The 24,331-nt window shown below is 61.5% G+C and overlaps 2 protein-coding genes across 4 annotated transcripts in view; one reads left to right on the top strand and one right to left on the bottom strand.

Moving 5' to 3' along the window:
* Positions 1 to 1,478: 1,478 nt before the first annotated feature.
* Positions 1,479 to 15,437, bottom strand: MGST3 (microsomal glutathione S-transferase 3). Of its 2 annotated transcripts, none has more exons than XM_045838641.1 (6): positions 15,294 to 15,437; positions 5,185 to 5,308; positions 4,160 to 4,233; positions 3,354 to 3,411; positions 2,562 to 2,634; positions 1,479 to 1,744 (listed from the first exon to the last, which is right to left on the bottom strand). In XM_045838641.1, exons 2-6 carry the CDS (start codon positions 5,299 to 5,301, stop codon positions 1,605 to 1,607), a joined length of 462 nt encoding a protein of 153 aa, XP_045694597.1. In that variant the 5' UTR covers positions 5,302 to 5,308; positions 15,294 to 15,437; the 3' UTR covers positions 1,479 to 1,604. The 2 variants fall into 2 exon arrangements, with proteins under 2 accessions (XP_045694597.1, XP_045694598.1); XM_045838642.1 differs by having other exon boundaries at positions 5,185 to 5,369; positions 15,294 to 15,417.
* Positions 14,475 to 24,331, top strand: part of RXRG (retinoid X receptor gamma) — a 97,871-nt gene continuing 88,014 nt past the window's right edge. The window contains exon 1 of one of the 2 annotated variants that reach the window (XM_045838637.1): positions 14,475 to 14,715. The gene's annotated coding sequence lies outside the window, so the exon portion shown is untranslated. Of the gene's footprint in view, positions 14,716 to 15,534; positions 15,650 to 24,331 lie in introns of those variants that run through there. The other variant, XM_045838638.1, reaches the window with a different exon arrangement.

Here is a 24,331-nt window from a genome sequence, read left to right as displayed (position 1 = left end):
TGCAAACGGCATGTGAGCCCAGGCTGTGGCCAAGTGACGGAGAGGACGGACTGCTCTGAAGGCACGCCCTGTTGAGGTTGCAGAGGTGAAAACCCACCTGTCCCCAGGTGGCCTGCCTGCCTCACTGCCACCTGCACCCAATGTGATGGGAAGGGGCCTCCACAGGTGTTCCCGTCCCTCCGGGTGTGTTTGCTACCTGACAAAACCCAGACATACAGAAACACGCCCCCCCCACCCCCAGCTCAGTGCACGTTCTTCCTTATGTTACTTTGCAGCGTCAGGACCCAACCCCCTGCCTTCACCGTCACCTCCTTTCTTAGGGGTCATCACAAAGTACAGGGTACACGTCACAGCCTTACGGAAACCACCTCATGTCCAGGCGCTCCTCACTGCTGAGAACAACTCACAGACTGACTCACCCTGGGGAGTGGGCAGGCCTAGTCCAACCTCACCGGGGGCCCCGGGTGGCCCCGGGTGGCCCTGTGGCCAAGGCTGACCCTCCTGGGCAGACCAGAGCACACTCCCCCCAGATGCCTCCTGTCCTCCAAGGGACAGAGGGCACGAGAGAAAACGCATGGATGTCAGACTCAGGCCTGGGGTCCCTCCTGTCTCGGATGCTCACAGCTACTGAGCACGTGAAATGCAGCAAAAGCACCTGAAGACCTCATCTTGTTACGTTATCCATTGCAGCGCAGACAGCCCCATGCGGTGGGGGCTCCCACACTGCACAGCACAGGGGGCCTTCGGATCCGTCAGTGCCGCTTGCGGCCACTTCCGTGTGTGGAGCCGCCCCCCCCCCCCCCGTCCCTCCGCGCCTGCCCCCGAGTGCTCCAGAACCAGTACGTCCTCACGTGTAGTTGCTATGTGTCTCCGCGCCCATTTGCACAATCTGGTCTTTGCACCCAAACGTGGGCGATTCCGTTCATCTCTGTGGAGTTTCATCTCCTCCTCCAATTTAACCCCTGAGTTCAGTTGTTAGGCAGGAGAAGCCATCTCCCACAGTGATTTTAAAAAAAGATTTTATTCAATTTTAGAGAGAAGGGAAGGGAGGGAGAGAAACATCCGATGCGTGACAGACACATCAGTCGGCTGCCTCTTACGTGTCTCTAACTGGGGACCCGGCCCAAAACCCAGGCATGTGCCCCAACCGGGAATCGAACCAGTGACCTTTCAGTTCGCAGGCTAGCACTCAATCCACTGAGCCACGCCAGCCAGCGCGCAGCAGCGATTCTTAAAACCCTTCTTTATCATCCTGTGTATCAGCCATCGTGGGTCCTAACTAGAACTGGCCCTTTCTTCCTCCAGCCCAGCGTTCCGCAGCTGTGGAAAGTGCCGTGACCGTGAACCTGTCACCACTGTTAGACATCTCCTGGCCTCCAGTATGGAGTCGGCACTGGCCGGCCAGTGTGCCCCACCCCCTCGGCCCCGGTTACCGCCTGGGTACGGGCCCTCAACAGGCAATAATCGTAGAGTCGGGGTTACGTACGAGGCTGATGCCAGATAAACTTTATTATATTTAGAAAATAAAAAGGAACTGGAAATAAAAGTCAGTCACTCACAACGGAGGAGCGTGTTGACCGCCCCGCCCCCACCCCCAACGCCCCCTAGTGGCAGCACTTGGACCCCCCGCCCAGGCCGCCGGCTTTCACCCAGCCCAGGTGCTGGAAGGCGGAGCACACGGTCATGCCCATCAGGCCGATGAGGGCGATGGAGCCCAGGGCGCCCCTGCTCCGCTTGCTGGGTTCTGGAAGAGAAGGGAAGGCCGAGGTTACGTGGAGGCTCCGGGGGCGCCGCCGCCTTCGGGGTCCATGGAGCGTCCCCTCAGGGAGTCGGCCGGGGCCCCAGACCGTCTGGTCAACCCACTTTCCGCAAAGTAACGTGTCACAACAGGGTGGCTTGGTCCTTAGAAGGATGTCGGGGTAACACCTGCAGCCGCATTGAACCGGGACCTGGGCAGTGCCCCCCTGCTTCTCCGAAGATGCAAGCATGGCCAGAAACGTTGGGGGCGCGGAGTGGGCCCCCAAGGCAGACCGTCTGCCTCCACCCACAGCGCCCACATGGCGGCTCCGGGTCCTAGGCAGAGGCCCGATCTTTCTCTTTTCTTTAAAAGACTTTATTTATGTACTTGTAGAGAGGGGGGAAGGGAGGGAGAGAGGGACAGGAGTTGCCTCTCACACGCCCCCAACTGGGAACCCGGCCCACAACCCAGGCACGTGCCCTGACTGGGAATTGAACTGGCGGCACTCAGTCCACTGAGCCACACAAGCCAGGGCTACAGCCTTCCTCTTTCTAAGCCTCAGTTTCCCCATCTGTAAAATAGGGGAGTATCATCTACATCGCCGAATTGTTGGAAGGCAAAGTTCTTAGAACAGCAACCGACACACACAAAATGCTCAGTGAAAGCAGTAAGTTCTGTTCCCATTCACGGGTTAGTAAAAACAAGGTAACGGGCCTTTCACCCAGACACCAGGTCACACCCCGGTCCTTAGAGCCCAGACAGGACGGAAACACAGCAGCGCCAGGGCCCCGTCTGCCTCCCCGGGCGGGTCTGCCCCACTCACCTCCCGTGTAGTAGCCGTAGGCGTAAAGGACGCGTCCGACGATCCAGGCCAGGCCCAGGCCCGAGGCTACTCTCTAGAGAAAAGGGAGGGGGGGCGGGTGACGTGAGTGTCGGCGTTCACGGAACTGGCAGAGCTGCAGGAAGATTTAGGGCTGACTGCGCAGCGCTGTAGCCAAAGCCTGTCTTTCCTCTCCCTGGGGCCGGGGGTCCCCGCTCTGGTGGGTCGTGAACTAGACATAAATGTGGCTTCCGGCAGCTGGTGCCAACCGGGGACTCCGCAGGCTCAGTTCCGGGAGTGGGGACACCGGACATCTGGTCAGAGCTCGGTCAAGGGGAGACACCTTCTGTCCAGGGCAGGACCCCGAAGGCGAGTAAGCGGTGCTGCCGGCCAGCCCCAAGGCCTGCCCCACCTCCAACAGACGCATCACGCACGCAGGTGCCTACGAGTCAGTCCCCGAAGCCGGCTGCCTGCCTGGTCGGTTCACCTGGGGCACCTCAGGGCACCAGTAACTGTGTGTCGCTCAAAAGAACGAATACGCAACAGAAAACACTGATGGACACAAGCCTTCTAGAGTCAGACCCGGGTTCAAATTCTGACTCTCCCACCCTGTAGCCCTGTGACCTTGAGAAACTTACAATGTCCACCATGTTTCCCCTTATCTGCACAAAAACGGGACAGTCTGCCCACTTTAAAGAACTCGGTAAGGAGTAACTGAATGAAATCTTTTAAACGCAGGGTGCCAGGCGGAAACCCGTCGTACCCCAGACGAAAGCAAGCGCCGGACTCACTCACCGGGTGGTACACGCCGCCCACGGCCAGGAAGAACAAGAAGGGAGGGTAGACTTCCAGCCTGCGAGAGATGGAAGGGCACTCGTTGAACCAGGGCCCCTGTGAGTGTGGTTACGTAGCACGGGGAGCCCTTTACTCTACTCGCCGAGTTCGACGCCTGAGAGGGAAATGGACCCCCGTCCGAGGGGGAAGGGCAGAGCCCTGGCCCGCCTCTGGGACCAGCAGTGGCTGAGAAACCGGAGTGGGAGCCCGCCCCTCTAACGGGCTGATGAGGACGGCCTTGTGACTCGGGTGGGCTTCCTTACCGAGCTCGGGGCCCCTCCCTCCCTCCCTGGGGCAGGGAGACTCGTGGTCACTTTAGGTGGGACGTGCTGCGTGCCCAAAGAGATCAGTGCTAGGGACAGTCCTGAAAAGATTACCCAGCATCCCACTGTTCTAACACTCTTCACTTACAAGTTTTCTCTTAAAGATTTTATTTTATTTATTTTTAGAGAGAGAGGAAGGGAGGGAGAAAGAGAAGGAAAGAAACAGCAATGTGTGGCTGCCTCTCATGCGCCCCCTACTGGGGACCTGTCACACAACGCAGGCCTGTGCCCTGACTGGGAATCGAACTGGCAACCCTTTGGTCCACAGGCTGGCACTCAATCCACTGAGCCACAGCAGCCAGGGGCACTTATGGGTTTTTTTTAAGGATACTTTTAATGATCGCCACCCTCACTAAGAGAAGTAGGGCACTAACGGCCGGGGGTGGACAGAGGCACCCCCCCGCCCCCCCGCACAAGGGTGTGGGTGCCCCAGGGCCCACTCACGTGTTCTGGTGGGCTCGCTGGATGCAGTTGAAGAGGTGTCCGTGCTCCGGGTCCGAGCTGTACATGGTGGGGTACTGCAGGCACAGGCACAGAGGGCGCGCAGGTCAGACGCCGGGACAGGCGGCCACCAACCAGAAGCTGCTCCGCCCCATGCATCTCCCCCCAGACCCCCGATATCTGATCAGTGTCCTCTCGGTGTTGGCAGTGACCGGGCCGGGTCCCAGAGGCCGGTCTGACCGGGCCCGTCCACCCCAGTCACGAGGGACGGAGGCAGCCTGCGCAAAGACTTCACTGCGGGGCTTCTCACGCATCCCAAAGGCAACCCGGGGAAGCAGCTCCTGCCCGGAGGCACCAGACACCCCGACCTTGCGAGAGGCGCCTTCGTGGGGGGCAGACACTGAGCGCGTGAGAGTTTTAATGGATGTGTCCGTTAAAAATAATAATAATAAAAAACCCCAAGAAACTAGGCATGAAGACATTAAAAGCAGCTCTGGTTGGGGAGTGGAATCGGAAGCTGCTAAACAGAAACGGACACCTGGATGTCTCGCCGGGGACAGCCTCAGTGGCCGCCCCCCCGGCCCGGCCGAGACTGACGGACACATCCGAGGCCGCCTCCCTGCGCCCGGCGCCCCGGCCCAGGCTCACGGCAGCACCGCACACTTGCTGCCTGGGGGGACACGGGACGGCACCAGAGGCAGCCACACCAGGGAACAACGTGGCCGTGGAACCCTCGTTAGGAAAAGACACCCTTCCTGGCAGAGAGCTCCGGCCGAAGGCAGACTGGTGGTCTCCTGCCAGCCCACCGGCCTTTCTGCAGGAGAGCCGGAGTGAAGCCAGGAAGGGAACCCTCACCCCCGCCCCCAGCAGGGTCTCCGTATTCTCGCCGTCTTCCTGCCAGAAAGAGGCGGGCGGCATTTCCGACAGGTGCCCCTGCGGACCCTAGCTAGCCTCACCTGTCCCTCCGGGCCGGGAGACAAGCTCTCCCCAGGGCGAGCCCGCCACAGCGCCAGCGCGCCCCCACTCACCTCCACCTTGTACTTCTTGCGCGCCTTGGCGACGTTGACCGCCAGGTGGGCGACCATCATGAAGCTGGCGGCCCCGGTGAGAATCACGAACCCGTACTCCTTGGAGAGGACGGCCATCGCGGCTCTGGGGGACAAAGCGCAGGTGAGGCAGGCCGGCGGCAGGTGCGGCTGGGGCGTGCGCACATCTGCAGGTCAGAGAGAGGCAGGTGAGCGATGCCTCGAAGAGGTGGCGGGAGGTGCTGCGGATGTCACGAGACAGAGATTAGAGATCACCCGAAGATGCAGCGTTCGTTCACAGAAGGTTCGCGATCTCACTGCCTGCTCCCTTTGGTGCCCGGGTGCTTTGGGTCGGCACGGCATTACCGAGATGTTTCTGATTTCTGAGCTGCTCTCGAGGGGCGTCCACGCGGCCCCCATCTCCGGGGTCGGGACACAGGGGAGAGGGCCGACCCCAGCCTCAGCCCTGGTGTCACCTGCTGGCCCCGTCTCCCGGCCATCCTGTGTGGCCGCAGAGGGCGAGGGGAGAGGGTACTCTCGGAGCTGGCATGCTCCCCGCTCTCTTCTGGGTGAGCCACTTGTAGGGTGCAGAAAGTGGGACGGGAACAGGAGTGCGGGCTGCGTGCTGAACGCCTTTGAAGATGAGTGACCGAGCTTTCCGAGCCGCCGGACGTCCTCGGAATTTGGCACCACCTCTGCGCCACCGGGCCAATTCGAATGAAGCTGTCCCTCGCTCTGTGACAAGCTGCCCGGTGAAGGACAGTACCACCAAGCACAGTTGGTTCGGGTCCCAGTTTCCAAGCTGAGAGCCAGCTTCCAGAACCAAGTGTCTGCACGGGGTGCCGGGCTGGCGGGCTGGCGGCGTGGGGACGTCCGCCTGGTGTTTGCCTGGCACTCCCCAGCCCCGCTCGCTGGCGCCCTCCCCACACACCCCACCAGCGCCACCTGTTACACGGGGAAATGGAAGCGCAGCGAGGGGAGCGCAGAGGTGAGACCAGGGCGCGTTTTAGGGTGCTTCCCCCAATCCAACGGGCCCAGGCAAGCTGGTAGCATTTGGTGGCTTAGTCCTTGGCCTCTGCTCTTCCGATGTGAAGGGCTGGGGGTGGGAGAAGCCTGGTGGCAGGACCGAGTGCCTCCCCATCAGGTGTTTCTACTGCAGGCCACGAACCCTCGGGAGCAAGCACCCAGAGACCTGCAGCTAGAATGCCGGGGGGAGTGGGGAGGGCGTGCGACTCCGCTCTTCTTCCAAAGCAGAAACGTGGTCCGGGAGGTTAGACCCAGCGACCGCCCCTCTCCCTGCACCTTGCTGGGGTGACACAGGACGGTTTGCAAAGGACTGCATTGCCCTTGGGGGGACTCGGAGCAGGGAAAGGAGACAGCCCATCTCCCCAAGGCTCCCGTGCAGCAGCCACAGACCCAGCTGCACAGGGGCAGGGGCAAAGCGCCCCCAGCCGCTCCGATGCCTCCTTGCACCCCCTGCTGGCGGGGGGGGGAGGTGTCCTGCTCCACAGATCACGTGCCGACACGGAGCCACGCTCTCTCTGCAGGGCTGCAGCGGAGCTCCCGCGGGCGGGGCGTGTTGTCGGGCACCCTCTGTGCCGAGCACGGGGGGTGGGGGGGGCGGGGGCTGTGCTTATAGAGGCCCACGGAACCCCCAGAGCGACCTGGCATTCCAGGCGGCTCTCAGGAACGACCCCCCCGCAACTGCGGTGATGCCCGTGGTTGCCCGGCAGTGCTTGGAACTCAGGAGGATGCACCCCACCTCCTGAAGCCCCTTCTGTTCCCCTCGGAAGCCCCCGTGGAAACAGCGGGAGCGCCCGCGGCCGCACGGCTTGGAGGGGGGAGGTCAGAACCCAGAGAAGCTGCTGGACACAGAGGTCTGGCAGGGACCAAAAGCAGGTGAGGTGTGTCCTTGGGGGAAACGGTCAACCTAATTCGCTGAGGGGTCAGAACACCTTTATCTAGAGAATCCCTTTTTCCTGAGAGCCGGGGGGGGGGCGGGGGGGGGGCGGGGGGGGGGCACAGGGAGGGACTTCCCAGGCCGCAGAGACTGGCCCCTGTAGCTCAGCCCGGGAGCAGGCCCAGGGGACTGCTGGCTCTGTGCACAGAGCCACGCCCAGCAGGCACAGCCGCGCCCCAGCTCCGCCCACCCGCAGCCCGCAGATAGCTCCCGGGCTCTGGCTCCAGAGGCTGATAAGTGGCCCGTGCCTGTCTCGGGCATGCACACTCCAGTGGGTGGGGGCACTCCCCGCCCTGTCCCCTGCGGCCGTTTCACCTGCCCCCAGATAAGGTGCTGGGGGCTCCACCCCGACTGTCTTCTATGCGGTGCTGAGACGCAGCCAGGGCCAGGAGCCCCGAGAGGGCTCAGCGTGCAGCGCGGTGCGGACTCTTGCCCCCCAACACCCTGCCCGCTTATTTGTGAACCGCAGCGCTGCACCCCAGGTCACACGGTGAAGCCACGGTCTGCACAGACACAGGTGTATCTAGGGGCGTACGGGGTGGGGCAGAGGCAGGTTTGCTCACACGAAAAGTCATACGAGAATAAGTAATACAAGAGCCAACGCCATGTTTCCCGTACTCACGGCCACCCCCTGCTTGCTTTTGTCCCGCCCAGTGTGTGGCCCCGCTCAGTCTGTGCGGGTGCACTCTGCAGGGGGCGGGGGGGAAGCAGGACAGCCCGGCAGGGGGCCGGTCCCAGGCCTGAAGCTGTTCCTCCCTCCCAGCTGGTTGTCCCACCGGGGATGCAGCTGGTTCAAGGACCTTCACCCCGGCACTATTTACTATCGCGGACGCAGAAACAGTACCGACACCCAAGCACAAAGGACTAGGCGATGCCAGGAGGCGAGCGCTGAACGTGTCCAAACGGCTACCTGACCGCGCGCGCGAGGTGCAGAGGAACCTGCGTGCGTCTGTGCTACAGTCTTGGTTTTCTCAACGACGGAAAACAGTTGAAGAAGAAAAGAGGAAAGGCATAGCCTACTTATTTCTAGATGGCTGAATTATGGATTTTTTCTTTGCACTCGCCTATGGTTTCCAAAAGGAGCCAACATCTACCCCAAAAGTTACATAAAGACGGCCTGGCCGTAGTCGGCGGGGAGGAGACGGGAGCAGGCCGCGGGGGTGGACGGCGCCGGGCTCGGGTCCCGTGGATGTGAGGAGCAGGGGGAGGCGGGGTCTGCACCCCCACGCAGTGCCCGACACCCCATGGGCGCTCACCCGCACTACACACCGGGTTATGGGTCATGTTCTGTGCACCGACGCTCTGTCGGCTGGGGCTTGGCCCCGATTGGGTTACGAAAGGGGACGTTTGAATAAATGGGTGATAATGGGTGTGCGTTCCAGCATTCGTCATTTAGAACTGCTATTTTAAACGGGCAAACGAAGCTTAGAGCTGTGTGGGTTCCCCCCCTTTTCTGAGCTCGAGCAGCCAGCAGCCGCGTCCACGTCCACCGTGGAACCATCTGAAAGCAGGGTACCAGTGCCGACTCGGGGGAAAAGCAAAATGTATCCATTCCGCCAGCCCCTGGCAGGGACAGGTGTGTGTGTGCACATCCACCTGTCCTCGTTTCCCTGTGCCTACTGTGTGCCTGCTGTGTGCCTACTGTGTGCCGCTCCCTGGGCCGGGGCTGCAGGCGAGGGGGGTGGCAGCTGGACTCGGCCCCTGCCCTCATGAGGCTCGTTTCCGGTGGGGGGGCGGGCAGAAAGTCAGCCAGCAGGCCGCCAGTTGCAGATTTCCCCCTCACCGCGTGGTCAGCAGCTGGGCACGAAAGTCCCCCCCAGAAACGGACCCGCCCGGGCTGGGGGAGGACAGGTGGCATGTCAGAGGTGGCGTGGGCTTCGCACCCGCGGATTCCTGGAGGTCTGGAGACGGGTCAAAACCGCGCACTGGAGAGAAGAGGACATCGAAGGGTTAAGGGAACCTGAATCATTCTAACCAGTTTTTTTCTTTCCAATCCTCACCTGGGGACATGTCTTTAAATTGATCTTAGAGAGGGAGGAAGGGAGGGAGGGAGGGAGGGAAGAGAGAGAGAGAGAGAGAGAAACGTGAATCAGTTGCCTCCCACACGTGCCTCAGCGGGGGTCAAACCTGCAGCCGCCTGCAGCCTTCTGGTTCCTGACGGAGCCCAAGCTCCGGAGCAGCCCGGCCGGCCCGGGAGTTCTTCCTGGGCAGCCAGACACCCTCAGTCACTGAGTCGAGAGCAGGGACGCCCTGGGGCACTGGATGTCCTCACTCCCCGAGGACTGGAGTCCCGTGGCTGACGCGCCCGCGCTCTCCGGCGGGGAAAGTGGCGGGAGCCGAGACAGCGGGAGTTCTGAGCCGGCCCTGCGTCCACACACGGCCTGCACGCCGGGGGAAGCCACCGAGGTTCTCGGCAAACGGGAGACCGCGGACCGTGACCGCTGCCGGGCGGCTGGAGGACTCAGTGACGCAAACTAGGCACGAATGCAGACGCTGTGAACCGGGCTGAGGGCACACACGTGTGTCTGCCCGTGTGGGACGTGCGTCCTGGGTCAGGAGGTGCGGCGTTCTCTGCCGGTCAGCAGTGTGCTTTGGCTCGGGCATGGGTTCTGACGCTGTGCGGGATGGGTTCAGACTGCCGGAGGGCTGGTCTGCTCAGGTTTCCGGGGGCAGTGGGTTACCTGGCGTGGACAGCCTGCCGCGTCCAAGAACCCCGGATTCCTTTATTCCACCATGCTCTACGGAGCGCCTGCTCTAGGCCAGGCCCGGTACAGGCGTGGGGGACAGAGTGTGAGCAAGGTGGGGTCCCTGCCTGCAAGACACTGCCGTTCCCGAGATGACGAGAGACAGACAACAGACACGCAAACTCGCCCCGAGAGAGCGGCCTGTGCCATGGGGAGCGCCCATGGTGGCCGAGGGCAGGGCCTGGCTGCTGTCCCAGGACCGCCGTGGGCCGGCCCGCCGCGGCGGCTGCCTGGAGGAGGAAGAGACGGCCGCCCCGCATCCTGGGGAGAGATCGCTCTGACCAGAGCCACCAGTGCAAAGGCCCTGGCTGAGGGCAGCCTGGCACAGTCAAGGCCGGAAAGGCGGCCGGTGGCGTGGCTGGCCCCAGAGAGCGGTAGGAACGGCAGGACATTGGGTTAGAGGGGCCGTCCCGATCATGAGAGGGGCTTGGGGGCCATGTGATGGTCAACTGTTCTTGCTTCTCCCTCCAGGGACGCGGACGAGGGGTGCAGACCCCAGACAGAAGGGAAGGAGGAGTTCTGACACGGAAGAAGTGGCCCCCTCGGCGGAGACACGCGAGCGGACTGAGGATGCTTTGGCTTTGGTGACGGGGCCTTCGAGAGCAGCTTTTCGGGGAGGGGCACAGGTGGCAGGCAGCAGCGGGCGGAGGGGCAAGCTCGCCTCCTGCATCGGCCCACTGCCCGTCCCGTCCCTGCCTTGGGAAGCCTGCCCTCCCGACCCACCCTCACGCCACGCCTCGGCCCGCGACTGTGTGCGCCCCGGTTTCACTCCCGGTTTCAGTGGGCTGCTCCGCCTGCCCCCGGACTCCACGGGCCAGGAGACCAGAGGCGGTTGGTTCTGCAGGACGGGCCCCTCCCGACGGGCATGCCCACAGAACACCGCCTCTTGCTTCGGCTCCGCGGACCGCGGGCTCCCCACCAAACAGGTGGGTCCGACAGCCCCGGACCTTCTGGGGCTTGATCTCATCAGTCTACCCTGTGACGGCCACTCGGCTCCCGGCTCCCCCTTCACGGTCACTGTCACCCACCGGACCATGCGCCCCCGCTCGTCAAGTGAGTCACAGAGTTCAAGGCTTCTCTCCCCCCAGAAGTGAGGCTCCGTACGCCGATCATGGCCTGAGACTGCCGCCTTCGAACCGTGGGTTGGGGGCGCCTGACACTCTGGGCAATGAGCCGCATGACTTCAAATGAGGGGGCGACTTGAGGGTCCAGCGGGACCGCCAGCTCGCTCCTGGGAGTTTCCGTGGCGCTTGCCCTTCACGGGGGCGGGGTGGGGTGTGCAGATCACAGGTGCATGTCAGGAGGACGGACGTCTGTCCCTTTTAGAGGTGACCACGCTGTAGTCCAAGGGTGTTCGGCCGTGTCGTCAAACAGCCACCACTTGGCCGTAGAAAGTATTATTCAGGTTCCAGTGTTGTTTGGATCCTGACCCCTGGGGGGCTGTGAGTTCACCCCTGCACCGGGGGCGGTGGGGGTGGGGTGGGGGCGGTGGGGGGGCGCCAGGACGCTCAAGTCTGGGCGCTGCTCCCCGCTCAGCGGGCCGTCTGCACTGACTCCGCCCACACCAGGGGAGCAGACTCCCTGCTGCGTCCCCCCAGAGCACGAGTTCTGTGTCGGAGGCACTGGACACACGTGTCTGCGTGGAACCGCGTGTCTGTCCCCTGGGAAAGCGGGGGCCCTGCTCGTCGGGGACCCGGGGAGAGTGTACATCTGCAACAGGACGGAACAGGTCCCAGGTCCCTTTGCTGGCGGGACGGCACTTTCCCAGACAGACTTTTGACTCGAAAGCTCCTAACACAAAAGGGCGAGCATTCCCTTGATGTGGTGACGTCTCACCTAGACGCCCCTGGGTCACGCTGGACGCTCCGGAGCCTGGCCTCCCGGGAGGTGTGGCACCGGGGACAGGCCACAGAATACTCCCCACGGTCTGAGGGCGGCAACCTCGGAGGCCGGGAGAGGGCGGGGAGAAACCACGGGGCGCAGAAGAAAATAAAAATCTCAGCGATTCCTTCAACGGGGCTGATCTGTTCAAGTCACCGCCGGACGGACAGACAGGCCACTTACCGCCGGGGACTGCCTGCCCACCGCCCTCACCTGCCACCGGCCTCGGCGCTTCCCCCCCAGCACCAAGCCCCACGGCCCGCCCCCTACTGGGCACCGTGCTGTCCACGGAGGGGCCGTGGGGGCGCTCCTGACCGGGAAAGGAGGACGCAGACCAGCGGACGGACCGAGCACGGGGGGCGGTGAGGCAGGACGGGACAGGCTGCGGTGGAGGCTGTGCGGCACAGAGACCCTGACGCGGGAGCGAGAACTCGCGTGAGAGAGGCCACGGGCAGACGGCAGGGCAGGCGCGCGGCGTGGATGACGGAGAACGGGGGCGGCGCGTGGGGTAGGGAGCAGGCTGGGGGCAGGGCGGCCGGAGCGACCAGTTAGCTTTACCCGTGACACGCATCACCGGCACATTTACTGTGTACCGCCTGCCACCCCCTGTCCCGAGGGGCTCGCCAATCTCCACGCGGGAAGCCCCCCCGCCGAGCGGCCCTGGGAGGGGTCACGGTTTCCACTCTGCAGCGGAGGGGACGGCATCAGGGAGGGCACTCCGGCGGCCCAAGGTCACACAGCAGTCCCAGCAGCGGCCTGGACTCCCACGCCAGGCCGTCGGGGGCGGGCTGTGTGCCCTCTGTCCTGGGCAGGCGGCAGCCACCTTTGACCGCACCCGCTCTCCGGCACCCGCTCTCCGGAGCAGAATGACAGCAAGGACAGAAAGCCAATCATTAACGCCGAATCTGTGAGCGATTAAAGCCTGAGATCTTTGTCAATGGAAGAAAGAAAAACCCTTGGAAAAGGTCCAAAGAGGAACTTCAAAAAAAAAAAAATGAGTGCCGGCATCGCGGTCCGACAGCCGAGGAGAGCTCACAGGAAGGGAAGCGCGTCCTCCTGCCTCCCGGGTGCCCAGGTCTGCCAGGAGACAGGCTGCCCAGGGACGGGCACCCCGTGTTCACGGCCTGTCCCTTAACCGGCATTAGACAGGCACCGGGCACCACAGGGACACAGACCCTGACTTCCGGAAGAGGGAAAGAAGGCCTCTCAAGTGGGTCGCACTGACACCACCTGGATTTCCCGTCACGAGAAACTCGGCCGACGGCAGTCAAGTCCCAGCAGCCGCAGGGTCCCCCCCCCAGGGTGCCAGCAGGGTCCCCCCAGGGTGCCAGCCGCGGGAAGCAAGGAACCGCCGGGCCGCCGGCTCGCGCCCAGGACAGGAGCCTGCCGTGCCTGTCTGCACCGGCCATTCCCACTTCCGAGGCTGGACAGAGAACATCGCTTATTTAAAAAAGGGCCCTAAGGCGCCAAAATATTCGAACCCAAGTCCCAGCTAATAAACAGGTCAGCTCTAGAACGAACTCGGGGGAAACCTAAGCGTCCAAATGCTGAAATCCTCACAGGGGTTTGCAGGACCATTCGGAAGGCAGTGCACCTGCCCTGTCTCCTCCCTGCTTGCCTCCCGCACGCCCCACCTGTGAGGGCGCGCGCAGGGGAACCCCGGAATTCTGTTTTACACGGCGGCCACCTACTCGGTGACCGCTAAATCCTTCTTCCCAGGAGGACGGTAAACTCAGAACAGGGATCCATAAACGAGTTGCAAAAACCGTAGCCGTATATGTCCTTTTAAACAAATATTGCTTTAAAAAGGCGAAACGGTCCACGGTCAGACGTGGCTGGCCGTGGGGCTCTGAACATGGATTCAGGACGTTTACAGATGAGCGTGGGGAACAGTGTGTGTAACTGCAGCCAGCAGCGCTGACTGGGCACTGGGTGACTTTCCGACAGACTGAGGTGCCATCCCGTCACCCCAGACTGCTCGGGGGCTGTTTGGCGCTTCCCTGGATAGTGGGCTCTTCAATCCCTTCTTTCACGGCACTCAGTCCACACGCTGCCCTCCGATTAGGAGGTTCCCCTCGGTGACTCTGTCCTTGGAGAGCGAGGCCAGCAGGAGGACTTGGAAATGCGGGGACACTGCCCTTCTCCGGTCTGTCCCCCCCCTGGAAGGAAGACCGGGGTGCAGTTTCTAGGGCTGGCCGTGGCGTCTCTCTCTGCCGGCCCTAGCTGTTTTATATATAGTAACATGGGCCGGGGAAGATGCTTGACGTTTGCTATTTCTGTAACACTGTGTCAGAAGGGAAGCTTAGCACATCTTCCGAGGGGTTGAAAAGTACTTGTTCGCATTTAGATGTTACTTTTATTGAACCCCCTACACTGAACTCCTGGGAGGAGAAACATTCTTGACCCCCCTCCTCAGGTAGCGGTGGGAGGCTCATGGAGGTGCGTTCACTGAACTGAACTCAGTGGACTACACAAAACACTGCCTGTGACTCTGACGACACCCGTGGGAGCCTCCCCGCACTGCAGGCCTGCACTGACCTCAGACATCCCCAGGGAAGCCCTGCTCTGGCCCCCAGGCACAGAGGAAGCTACACCCGGCGGCCGCAGCCCTGCATGACCACGCCTAGGTCCCTGGCACATCTGCAGAGCGGAGAAGTCCTTCATCCAGGGCGCCCCACCCCCTCTCCTACCCGGCCTCCTGCCTCCGCTCTCCCTTCACCTCCTTTCCCACACTTGTCCCCTACGCTACAATGTAGCTCGTAACCTCGTGACTCCCGAGGAAAGTATCAGCAGAAGCCACAACTCGCGGATGACTCACCATGGAGTCTCCGGCTCCTTCCACCGCCCCGCAGCGCCACCAGACAGGGGGGAAGTTGACCGAAATCCAAGGCAGGACTGTAAATGAAGATTCCGCCCCCTCCAGCGCACGGTCCCTGCTCTAAGGCTGAGGTAGGAAATGGCCCGCTTTAAGGTTCCTATGCAAACTGGCAAACGTTTCTGCGCAGCAGGAGGAAAACAAACACCATGCTCTGGGGATTCTCGGGAGGTCCCTAGCAACACAGCCACACCTGCAGCGGGCGCCGTGCTCCAGGCGGCTTCAAGCCCGGAGCTACCCGTGGGCCTGCATGGCCCACTGCCCCGCTGTGCCTGGCCGGCCATCCCCCGCAGCAGAGCTGCGGCCGGCAAGGTCGTGCGCGCGCGGGAGGCACGCGCGGGAGGCAGGCGCCGGAGGCACGGCGGCGGGGACAGGAGGAGAGGGAAGGAAGGGACTTCGGGAGGGTTGACCTTGAGCATCTCCCTGAGTTGCAGATGGCACGGCCAGGCCCAGCTCAGACGCCGCCAGCCCACGCCATCCCGGGAGGGCGCGGGGCAGGTGGAGGGCGAGGGGGATGGAAAGGTAGGACCGACGGACAGGAAGAGGAAGAGGGCGAGTCCCTGTTCAGCCCGGGATGACAGAGGTGCGGGCAGTGCCCAGAGCGGGGGCTGAGGTGCCCCCGAGGGCCGGCGCCCCCGCGGCGTGCACTCACCTGGATCACCTCGGAAGGGCTGGTGCAGACCCCAGGTGCGCGGCGAAGTGCGGGTGCAGCGCCCAAAGCCTCCGGCAGGACGGGGCGTGGCCAGAGAAGGCCCCGCCCGCCCCCAGGGCCACGCGAGGCCCCGCCTCCAAGGCGAGGGTCCGGTTGCGCCTTTGAATGACAGCTCTAGGCTCCTCCTTGTGAGCCAGAGACTGAAATTTCTCGCTCCTCAGGGCTGTCCATTGATTTGCCCCTTCCACTCCCAAATTTACTTATCTACTCCCACCCACAAACGCCTCAGTAGCTGCTTTTCCAAAGTGGCCTTGCCAGTCCACGCTTTCCGGATTGGGTTTGCAGAACGGTCGCACGTAAGTAGTTTGTCCCCAGTACAGCCACCGTAGCTTGCGTCTGGGCGATGCGCAGGCTGGTACTGCGCGTGCGTGGAAGTAGGGCGCACCCGGCGGGGGTGGGGTTGGTGCGGCACGTGCTCCGTGTCCGGCAGCTACCTTGGCCGAGGGAAGGGGCGTAGGGGTGTGCAGGCCCGCGCGGTTCCCGGACTAGGAAGGGTTCCTGTTAGTCACCGTTGTTGAGAGCCCGAGCTAAGCCCTGCCGCGTGGTGGCGGTATCCGCCCACGCTGCCTCCCCCCCCCCCCCACTTCGCCGTTCTGTTTCCCAGAACGGCCCGTGGCCTTGGGAACCACAGACCTCCGATCGCGTGCACGGCCCTCAGTTGCGCGTGGAGTCCCGTCGCGGGCGGCTTGGCAGTGAGGGCGGCCGCGGGAGCGGGACTCAGGACTCGCCCTGGCGCTGTGAACCCGGCTCGCCCGTTCGCTCCGACCCCCACCTCCTGCCAGGGCGCCACCTCTGGCCCCCTGTGCACGCCGGCCTCTCTGAGAGCGCCTGGGAGCCCAACGCTTCCAAGCGAAGGTGCGGGAGGCAGGGCTGCAGATCTCAGAGGGCTGCAGGCGGCGGGTGGCGCCCGGTTTGCTGGGCTGGCGTACCCGCACCCGCGGAAGCCCCGCGAGGGCTCGTAAAAGGTCTACTGGCGCTGTTTCAGCACCTTCCAAACTTGATCACGCTGTCAACTTCTTAGGTGCAAGAAGGCCTTACACATTTCAGGGTTCTCGCACGTTCCTGGGGAAGGGCTTGTTTTTTACTAAACATGGAAAGGAAGAAAATAGGAAAGCATTGCTTCCTTATGGAGGGAGAGTCCCCTCCCCCCCCTCCCCTTGCTGCTATAGACCGGGTGACCCTCTTCCTGTCTTGAAACTCAGTCCCCAGTGTGTTGGCATTTAGAGGTGCGGCTTTGGGAGGAGGGGTTAGTCCTGAAGGTGGGGCCCCCATGAGTGGGATTAGCGCCCTGGCAAAAGACCCCAGAGAGTGCGTCAGCCAAGGCTGTCATCAGACACTGAGTCTGCTGGCACCGTGACCTTGGCCTTCTCGGCCTGCAGAACTCCCAGAAATGAATGCCTGCTGTGTAAGCCGCCAGCCTCTCGTGTTTCTGTTACAGCTGGAAGGGAGTGAGTCACTTGCTGGCTGTTCTCTGGAAGAAAAGGCGGTGGGAGGGGATGGGCGAGTGACTGGAGGATCAGGAGGGGAGTGCCGGCCCCTCCCTCCCATTGTTTCCTGCCTGACCCCGGAATCGTGCGTGAGAAACTGCAGCATTTACCTCCGGACACTTCTCCCCTTCGTTGGTTTAGTTTCTACCACGTGGCGTATTAGGGGACTCAGTGAAGTCGCTGGTTTATGATCTGGCTCCCCCCATCCAGTGTAAGTTGAATGAAGGGGATGACACGGTCTATTTGCCGCCGTATCCCCAGTGCTTTGAAGGGCCAGGCATACAGTTAGCACGCAATGATCCCTCATTACACGGATGCACGAAAGGTCCGTTCTTGCTGCCTAGCTGTCTGCAACTCCCTGGACTCCAGACCTTTCTGTGAAGCCTGAACCTCTAGCGACCACTGACCCTGGCAGTCCTGCAGCCTTGCAAGACGCGTCCTACGCGGCAAGCGAGCCGGAGTCCCTTTCTGGGGCCTGCGAGGCCACGTCACGTATTTGGCAGAGGGCAGTGACTGCGTCACTGCCCCCCACAGGGGCGGGGCCTGGCTCTGGTCCCTCACTGCGTGGGCCTGGGGCTCGGTCCTGCAGGGGCATTCCAGAATAGCCATTACGCAGCCGTGTGATTCCGAGGGAAATGACGTAACCTCTCCAAAACTCGTGTGGTCTTTTTATCTGCAAAATTTGTCCACTCGACGTGTATTTTGCCCGGCTGTTGTGAAGATAGCACATAGTCAGGGCCCACAGTAGGCGGTAAATAAAAGCTGCTGTTCCTGGTTCTTGTTGATGGCGCCTCAAAATGGCCTTGCGAATCCCTCTGCCTTCGCTTGGGACCGACCCGGACACTCACAGTAGTGTCTTAACTGGCTTCCCTTGCAAAGTCCCTCTCCCACACCCGCAGTTCCCTCTCCAGAGCTGACCGGCCTCCTGTTTGGTGGCTGAGCAGTGCCTCCAGGCTGACATCCGGACTCTCAAGCACGCCGTTTCCATTCCGCCCGGTCAGAAACAGGGAGGCCCCCGGCGGACCCCAGTCTCCTGCAGCCTCAGCCCTGCCTGCTGGGGCCCCTGTATCCCGACTTCTGTGGCTACCGTTTCCTTGCATTTAAAACATGGTTCCTACCTGTGGGTGCATTTCTAAATAAGATAGTTATTTTTTCTGTTTATGGGCTCTGTTCAAATGGAATCATGCTGGAATTTTGTTGTGTCTTGCCTCTTTTGCTCAATGTTAGGTTTATGAGATTCATTATTTCGTAGCGTGTGGCTGAGTTCATTCACTTGCATTGTAGTATTCCACTGTCTACTAAATAACACTTAAAAGTCAATTCTAATGTTGGATGTTGGGATTGTTTCCAGCTTGGGTCTCTTGTAGAAACATGCTTTTAGGAACAAACATGCTTTTAGACAGATGCCTTTTGGTTTATGTGCACCAAGTTTAAAGGTCCGTTCTTGGACTGGGATGGGCTGTGTCAGTTTCACCAGCCTTTCTGTAAATGTCAGCACCCTCCCGCCCCCCCGCAGCAGAGGCGGCCTCCCCTTGCTCAGCAGCCTTGCCGGTGCTTGGTGTCATCAGACTATTAAGTGATTGTCTGTAAGTTTCTTGCTGGTGGCCGATTTAGTTGTTTCTCTCTCTCTTGCCTTCCAACCTTTGTTATTACAACAGCTGTAAGAAACCCAACCTCATAGAATATCTCGGCAAGATTTTCTAAATATATTCATAATGTATGTCTTTATTAGTGGGGATGCTAAGTCAAGGTGACGTAAGTATTGTCAGATTCCCCCCTCTCCCAGCCTGTGGGCACAGCCCAGAGTGCCCCCCCGCCAGAGCTCCCCAACCCCATCGTCTTCAAAGGGTCGAAGTTGCACCCTTAGTTGCACAGGTGTCTCGTTTTTGTTTTGATTTGCACATATCTAATTAGTAATTTTCACTATTCATTTGTATTTAACAGCTGCATTTTTTTTTTGCTGTTGAACACTGCTCGTTCTTACCTTTTGCCTGTTTTCATACTAGATGTCCTTTTTCCTCCTCAACTCCTGCGAGCGGTTCTTCGTCCAAGGAGAGTGGCCTTTGCTGCCGTGTAGGTTGTAAATATTTTTTTCATTTGCCACTGACTTGGGGTTTCGTTTCACTCTCAAGCTACAGAGAAAAAACACTGTGTGTTCGAATTTACCAGTTTTTTATTCTCCGGAAGGTCTTTGCTACCGTCACGCATGCATGCTTTCTGAAATGGTGAGGTTTAGTTGCTGTTTGCTTCCTTGATACGTGTTAACACTTCGATGATTTGTGTGTGAACCGCTGAGGCGCCCCGCTGAGGGCGCGCATCAGGGCCGGAGCCGCCTCCTCCCAGGAGCTTGTCAGTGGGTCCGCGCTTCCTTTCCTGTTTGAGTGTCGCCTTCGCTGTGAACTGAAATGCCATTTGTATTGGGGTCTGGTTTTTTTTCTGATTCTCCATTTTATTTCAATGATGTCTATTTGTTTTTCTCCCGTATAAAAGTTTTGAATCTTGCTCCTGCCTGGGTCTTACTAAGCAAACATTCCCTTTCCCTTACCCCGCAGTCCGAGCCTCACCGGGCACACAGGGCGGGGCCCTGCCCGCCCCCCGTCCCCCCCGCAGCCAGGTTGTGTGGGCGGTGGCGTGGGCGGGGCCCCTTGGCACCGAGCACCCGCTGGCCGGGCCAGGGTGCGAAAGAGGTGCGTTCTGTGATGCTTGGTCGGGAAGAAGTGCCCGGTGCGCACGGGAAACTGCCAGTTCGGCAGGGCGGCGTACAGTAGGTAGGGCCCGTATCTCGGGGCAAAGTCTGACCGCATCTAAAACAATCGTGTACCCGGCGCGCGGGTGTTGGCCTGTCCTTAGGTAGGTAGTTACAGTGTAACCCAGCTGCAGGCCTGGGGCTCAGCGGCTGGGGGCGGAGGTGGACCTACTTCGGGTCCAAAGGGGAACGGGCGTGGTGCGACTCGGGCTCTCTTCCACCCTCAGCAAATGGCTCCGTTTTTGGGAAAGAATAAAGGTCTTTAAATCACACGGCTCGTCTCCTGTGTACTACGTGGATGGCGAGCGCCCTCAGACGCGTCACGCGCGTCCCCCTGAGTCCTGGCGTGTTCATTCCTGCGGGCTCGGCACAGGCCCCGCTCCCGCGCGCCCGGTCCTGCCCGTGCGGCGCGAGCGCCTGGGACCCTGTCTGTCGCGGGTTCTCTGGCAGTGCCTCCTCACCTCTGCACGTCGTGTGTTTGCCACCCTGCTTCTGGCTGTCACTTTCAGACGTTGCTGCTTGACTCTGTGCTGTGACAGCTGGCTTTCACCCCCCTCTGCCCCTCCCCCGCCCGTCCGTGCAGTGCGTCTCCTTCTGCCACAGCCACGCGCCCAGGCTCGGGGCCGCAGATCTTTTCTGACCTCTGTCCCCAGGCTCTGCGCTCGGCCTCAGCGTGACCCGTTCCGGACGTGCCCAGGTCCTCCCGGTGCTCAGACGGGGCGGTGTTCTCACCTCAGGAGGCCTCTGCTCTGCTCACTGGGGGTCACACCCGTGGTGGGAGGTGTGGCAAGGACTGTACGTCTGTCCCTCTGCCCTGTGGAAGCAAACACCTGTGAATGGGGCTGGTGGCTTGTTGTTGGAAAACAGCCTGATGGGTGGGTGACGGGTGGGTCGTGCCAAGCGGCTCCTCCGAGGGGCAGCCTGCTGTGAGGTCCTGAGTCCCAAGCAGGAGGGGCTGCGGGCCTGCCTCCCGTGCAGGGCAGCACGCCAGCTGTGACAGCCTCCGCAGAGGTGGGAAGGGCCAGGAAGTGCTGCTGTCTCGGGGCCACAGGTGGCCGACGCCAGCCCTGTGGGCGCACAGTGCAGGAGGCCAGAGAGACATCTGGCTGGTCAATGCCAACACAGCGTGGAAGGCCCGGAAAGGCGCCTGCAGGGTGTGCTGAGGCTCCCGCGCCCAGCCACACGGGCTCCTGATCTGCGCATGTCCCGTGCCCTCTCACCAAGTCATCCCTCGGGGAGCTGGTGAAAACCCAAGGGTTGCAACACCAGCTTTCAGGAACCTTCTTTCCCGGCCAGTTCTCACATGTGGGAGTGTTGGTGCCCGGCACTGCCTCTGGGGGGAAACGGGCTGGGGGCCTCGAGGAGGAGGGGTTCGGGGACTCTCTGTGCCCCCAGCTCCCCACCTGACTCGCACACGCCCTTAGAAACACAGCCGAGAATTAGCAGACGCAGTCTTACCGTGCCAGCTGGAGGACACGGACAGGACAGGTGATGTCGCTTGGAGGAGGGGCGGGAATGAGAGAGAGAAAGTTGGGGCCCCCCGCCTGGGCCCTCCCTGTCGGAGGGAGCCCATGTCTGCCTGCCCCAGCCCCGGTCCCGAAGGTGGCTCCGCACCTTACACTATCGGATGGACGGAGTAGACGTGGGGGCGGGGTGGCCGAGTGTTTTCAGGACACCCGGTCTGAGGGCGCAGGTGCGAGGGGCTCCCAGTCCCAGCTTAACCATATGACCAGCGGTCGAGACGAAGGCAGCGCAGAGAAAACGGCTAGGGCTGTGCTGTCCCATCTCTCACGGCCCCGTCCTCACGGCCAGAAGTGGAGTTTACTTTGCAACCCACGGTGGGTGCTCAGGCCAAGGCACGCACAGGCTGGGATTCGGGGAAGTGGCCGGAACTGGGGGCGTGGCCACCGCGAGGTCCCCAGAGGTCAGAGATTGCTGGTCTGGAGCCCAGTGCAGGGAAGATGAGGTTCTACCTGTTTCCGAATGTGCCCTAGGGCACCTTTTGCTTCTGCAAACCAGGGCTCTGAGTCCGCAGGCCTTCATCTGTAGCGCCGCCAGGGAGAAGTTTCACCAAGCGCCTGAGGTATCCGCCGAGGAAACCGAGCCACACGATCCCTCCCACTGGTCCCGGGGGAGCGGGGCTTCTTCCCCGCCTGCCCCTGCGTTCCTTACGGAGCACTTGTCCTCGTGACCTCTCATGCGGGGCTCGCATGCGTCCCAGGGATCACAAAAGTCTTTATTCCCTCACAATAAAATCTGTGCAACGTATTTCGTTCTCTGAACGTAATACCCCTGTCCCTGCATGTCTGGTCTTCTTGGACAAACTCTCCTTTGCTGCCCTGTTTCCTGTCTGAGCCCTGGGGACACCAGCGTGAGTTCCGGCTTGTTTCCTTCGCCTGAGCCTGTGAGTAGGGGCTGGCGGTCAAGGTCAGGACGTCACCGTCCTTCAGGGCTGTTAGGGGAACTCCCGACCGGCACCAGAGGCCGGATTCCATCCATAGTCTTCAGGGCGCGGGCGGGCGGAGGCCATGTGGTTGGTGTACGGAGGCGTCACGCAGCCTGTCTCCCTGGCTGGGGGTGCCCGGGCGGGCGGCAGGGTGTGCGGGGACAACCGACTCCTGCAGCTTGTCCCCTTCCACCCCGAGCGTCCCTGACGCTGGCGTTCGCAGTGTCCTCGGCTTCTGGGAGGAGGTGGCTCTCCCACATCCATGCTTCCTTCTCTCTCTCTCTCTCTCTCTCTCCCCTCCTTCCTCTCTCTCAAATCAATAAACAGATCCTTGGCTGAGGATTAAATAAATAAATAAAATCACAGAGATGCCACACACACGTAGGCCTTTAAAAACCCATCTCCCTTAGGACAGGTGTGCTTTCAGAAAAAGGACGCGGCCTCAGCAGCTGAGCACGATTCCCGTTTGATGTGCGTTTGGTGGAGAAGGAAAAATCCCCCCCGAGGGGCGCGCGACGTGGTTCTGACACGGGAGTGGCCGTGTCCCCAAGCGGCCTGAGCGCAGCGCCTCGCACTCCGAGCAAGCGCGGCCGCCTGGGCCCTCTCCCCGGTCACCCGGCGTCCCGTGACCTCCCCTCCCCCCACTTCAGCGCCAGGCCTCTGGGCCAGGAGTGTGACCCGCCCTCTGGGCCGGCAGCCCGGCGCCCTGGGGTGGCAGGGGCAGGAGTCACCTAATTAAAGCAGCCTCAACCTTCTCCGCCAGGGCAGCGGCTTCTCTTCACGCGTGGAGATGGAGGGCCGTCTACCCACGGAGAGGCAGCTTAGGAAACTGTCTCCCGTTCTCACTGGGGCTCGGCGGTCCCGTTCTCCCGGACCTTTGGAACATTCCCCTGGTCTTCGCTCCGTTGTCCTCTCTCCCCCTGACTCCCGAGCGCCTCTCCGGCCTGCGGAGCGGGGCCAGCGGGGGACCCGTCCCCTCGCCGCGCTCCCTGGTCTGCGGACAGTGTTTCTCGCTCTTCACGCACAGCCTTGAAGACCTGCCCCAATCTTCCCTGGGCCCAGCACCAACAGGGGGCCGCGCGTGTCCGCCGGGGCCCCTGCGCCCTCCTGGAGCAATGCGGGGGGTGAGGGTGAGGATGAGGATGAGGGTGAGGATGAGGATGGGCGGTGTTCTTTCTTGGCTCCGGGAGCAAACCCTGGGACTGGGGACCAGTTAGCTGCTCCGCCCTCTGCGGCTCCTGCCAGGCCCCCAGCAGGTGTGATCTCCCCGCAGATCCTCAAACCGTCACTCAGCTTCGGGCATTATTACGTGGCAGCGCCTGATTGGTGGGCCTTGGTGGACACGTAAGGGAGGGCGGAGCCCTTTGGTGAGAATCAGAAGTTTGGCAGCCCGTGCGTCCGCGAGGCGGCCTGTTGCCCTAGCAACCGCGGAAGCTGCTGTGGAGTGGAGGATGCCTGTTGCCTTAGCAACCGCGGAACTCAGGGCCGCGGGCGCAGTGCGGCCGAGACCTGGGCCCGTGCAGACCCCGCGAGGCGGGACGCAAACCCCCTTCCTCCAGGAAACCTTCCCGGGTTGGTGGGGAGCTGGCCCGGCCTCAGCCGCCTCTTTTCTTCAGCGAGGGGGGCACTCACACTCACTCCGTATCCCCAGAGTACTTACTCTTATTTGTCCATCTTTTTTTTTGTTTCATAAGTTACTTTATTGTTGTTCAATTACAGTTGTCTGCATTTTCTCCCCACCACTCCCCCTCCCCCGCCAGATATTTGTCCATCTTAAAGGAGAAACCCACTTGCCTTGACACGGGCCAAATAAATACTTCGATTCTGTGGGCCAGCGTGGTTGTTCGACAAACTCATCACTCTGAAAACAGCGGTACTCAGCCTCCCCCTCACTTCTCTCTTCTCCGAGAGAAGCGCACACGTTTCCCAGTGGTTGTTTTAGGCGCTCGCTAGACATCTTTGGTTAAGTGCCCGCGTGTGTTTCTTACACGGGAGGTCACCGCAGGGATCCCTGCCACCTTCTGAAACTTCCAGGTGCTTTAAGTGCAGAAGGAGCAAAGGACTGGGCTGAAGTCACGAGGGGTGGGGAGCGGGCCTAGGGGCTGTCCGCTGTCAGGGAGGTGATGTGAGGTCTCATTCCCCATCGCCTTGGGTTAAGGCTGGGCCTGGGTTTTCTTCTCAGAGGCTGCAGGGAAGGGGTGGAGAATGGAGGGGAATAAAACACAAAAGAGAAAGTGGGGGCTTCGTGGGTAGCCTCAGTGTGGACAGATTTCCCTTACCTGAGAGTAGCTTTTCAACT

This window comes from Phyllostomus hastatus, unplaced genomic scaffold (assembly GCF_019186645.2).
Source record: "Phyllostomus hastatus isolate PE091 unplaced genomic scaffold, TTU_PhHast_1.1 phas_contig_283, whole genome shotgun sequence".
Classification (NCBI taxonomy): domain Eukaryota; kingdom Metazoa; phylum Chordata; class Mammalia; order Chiroptera; family Phyllostomidae; genus Phyllostomus; species Phyllostomus hastatus.
The sequence above is the reverse complement of the archived record's forward strand: the minus strand, read 5'-3'. Positions and strand labels throughout refer to the sequence as shown.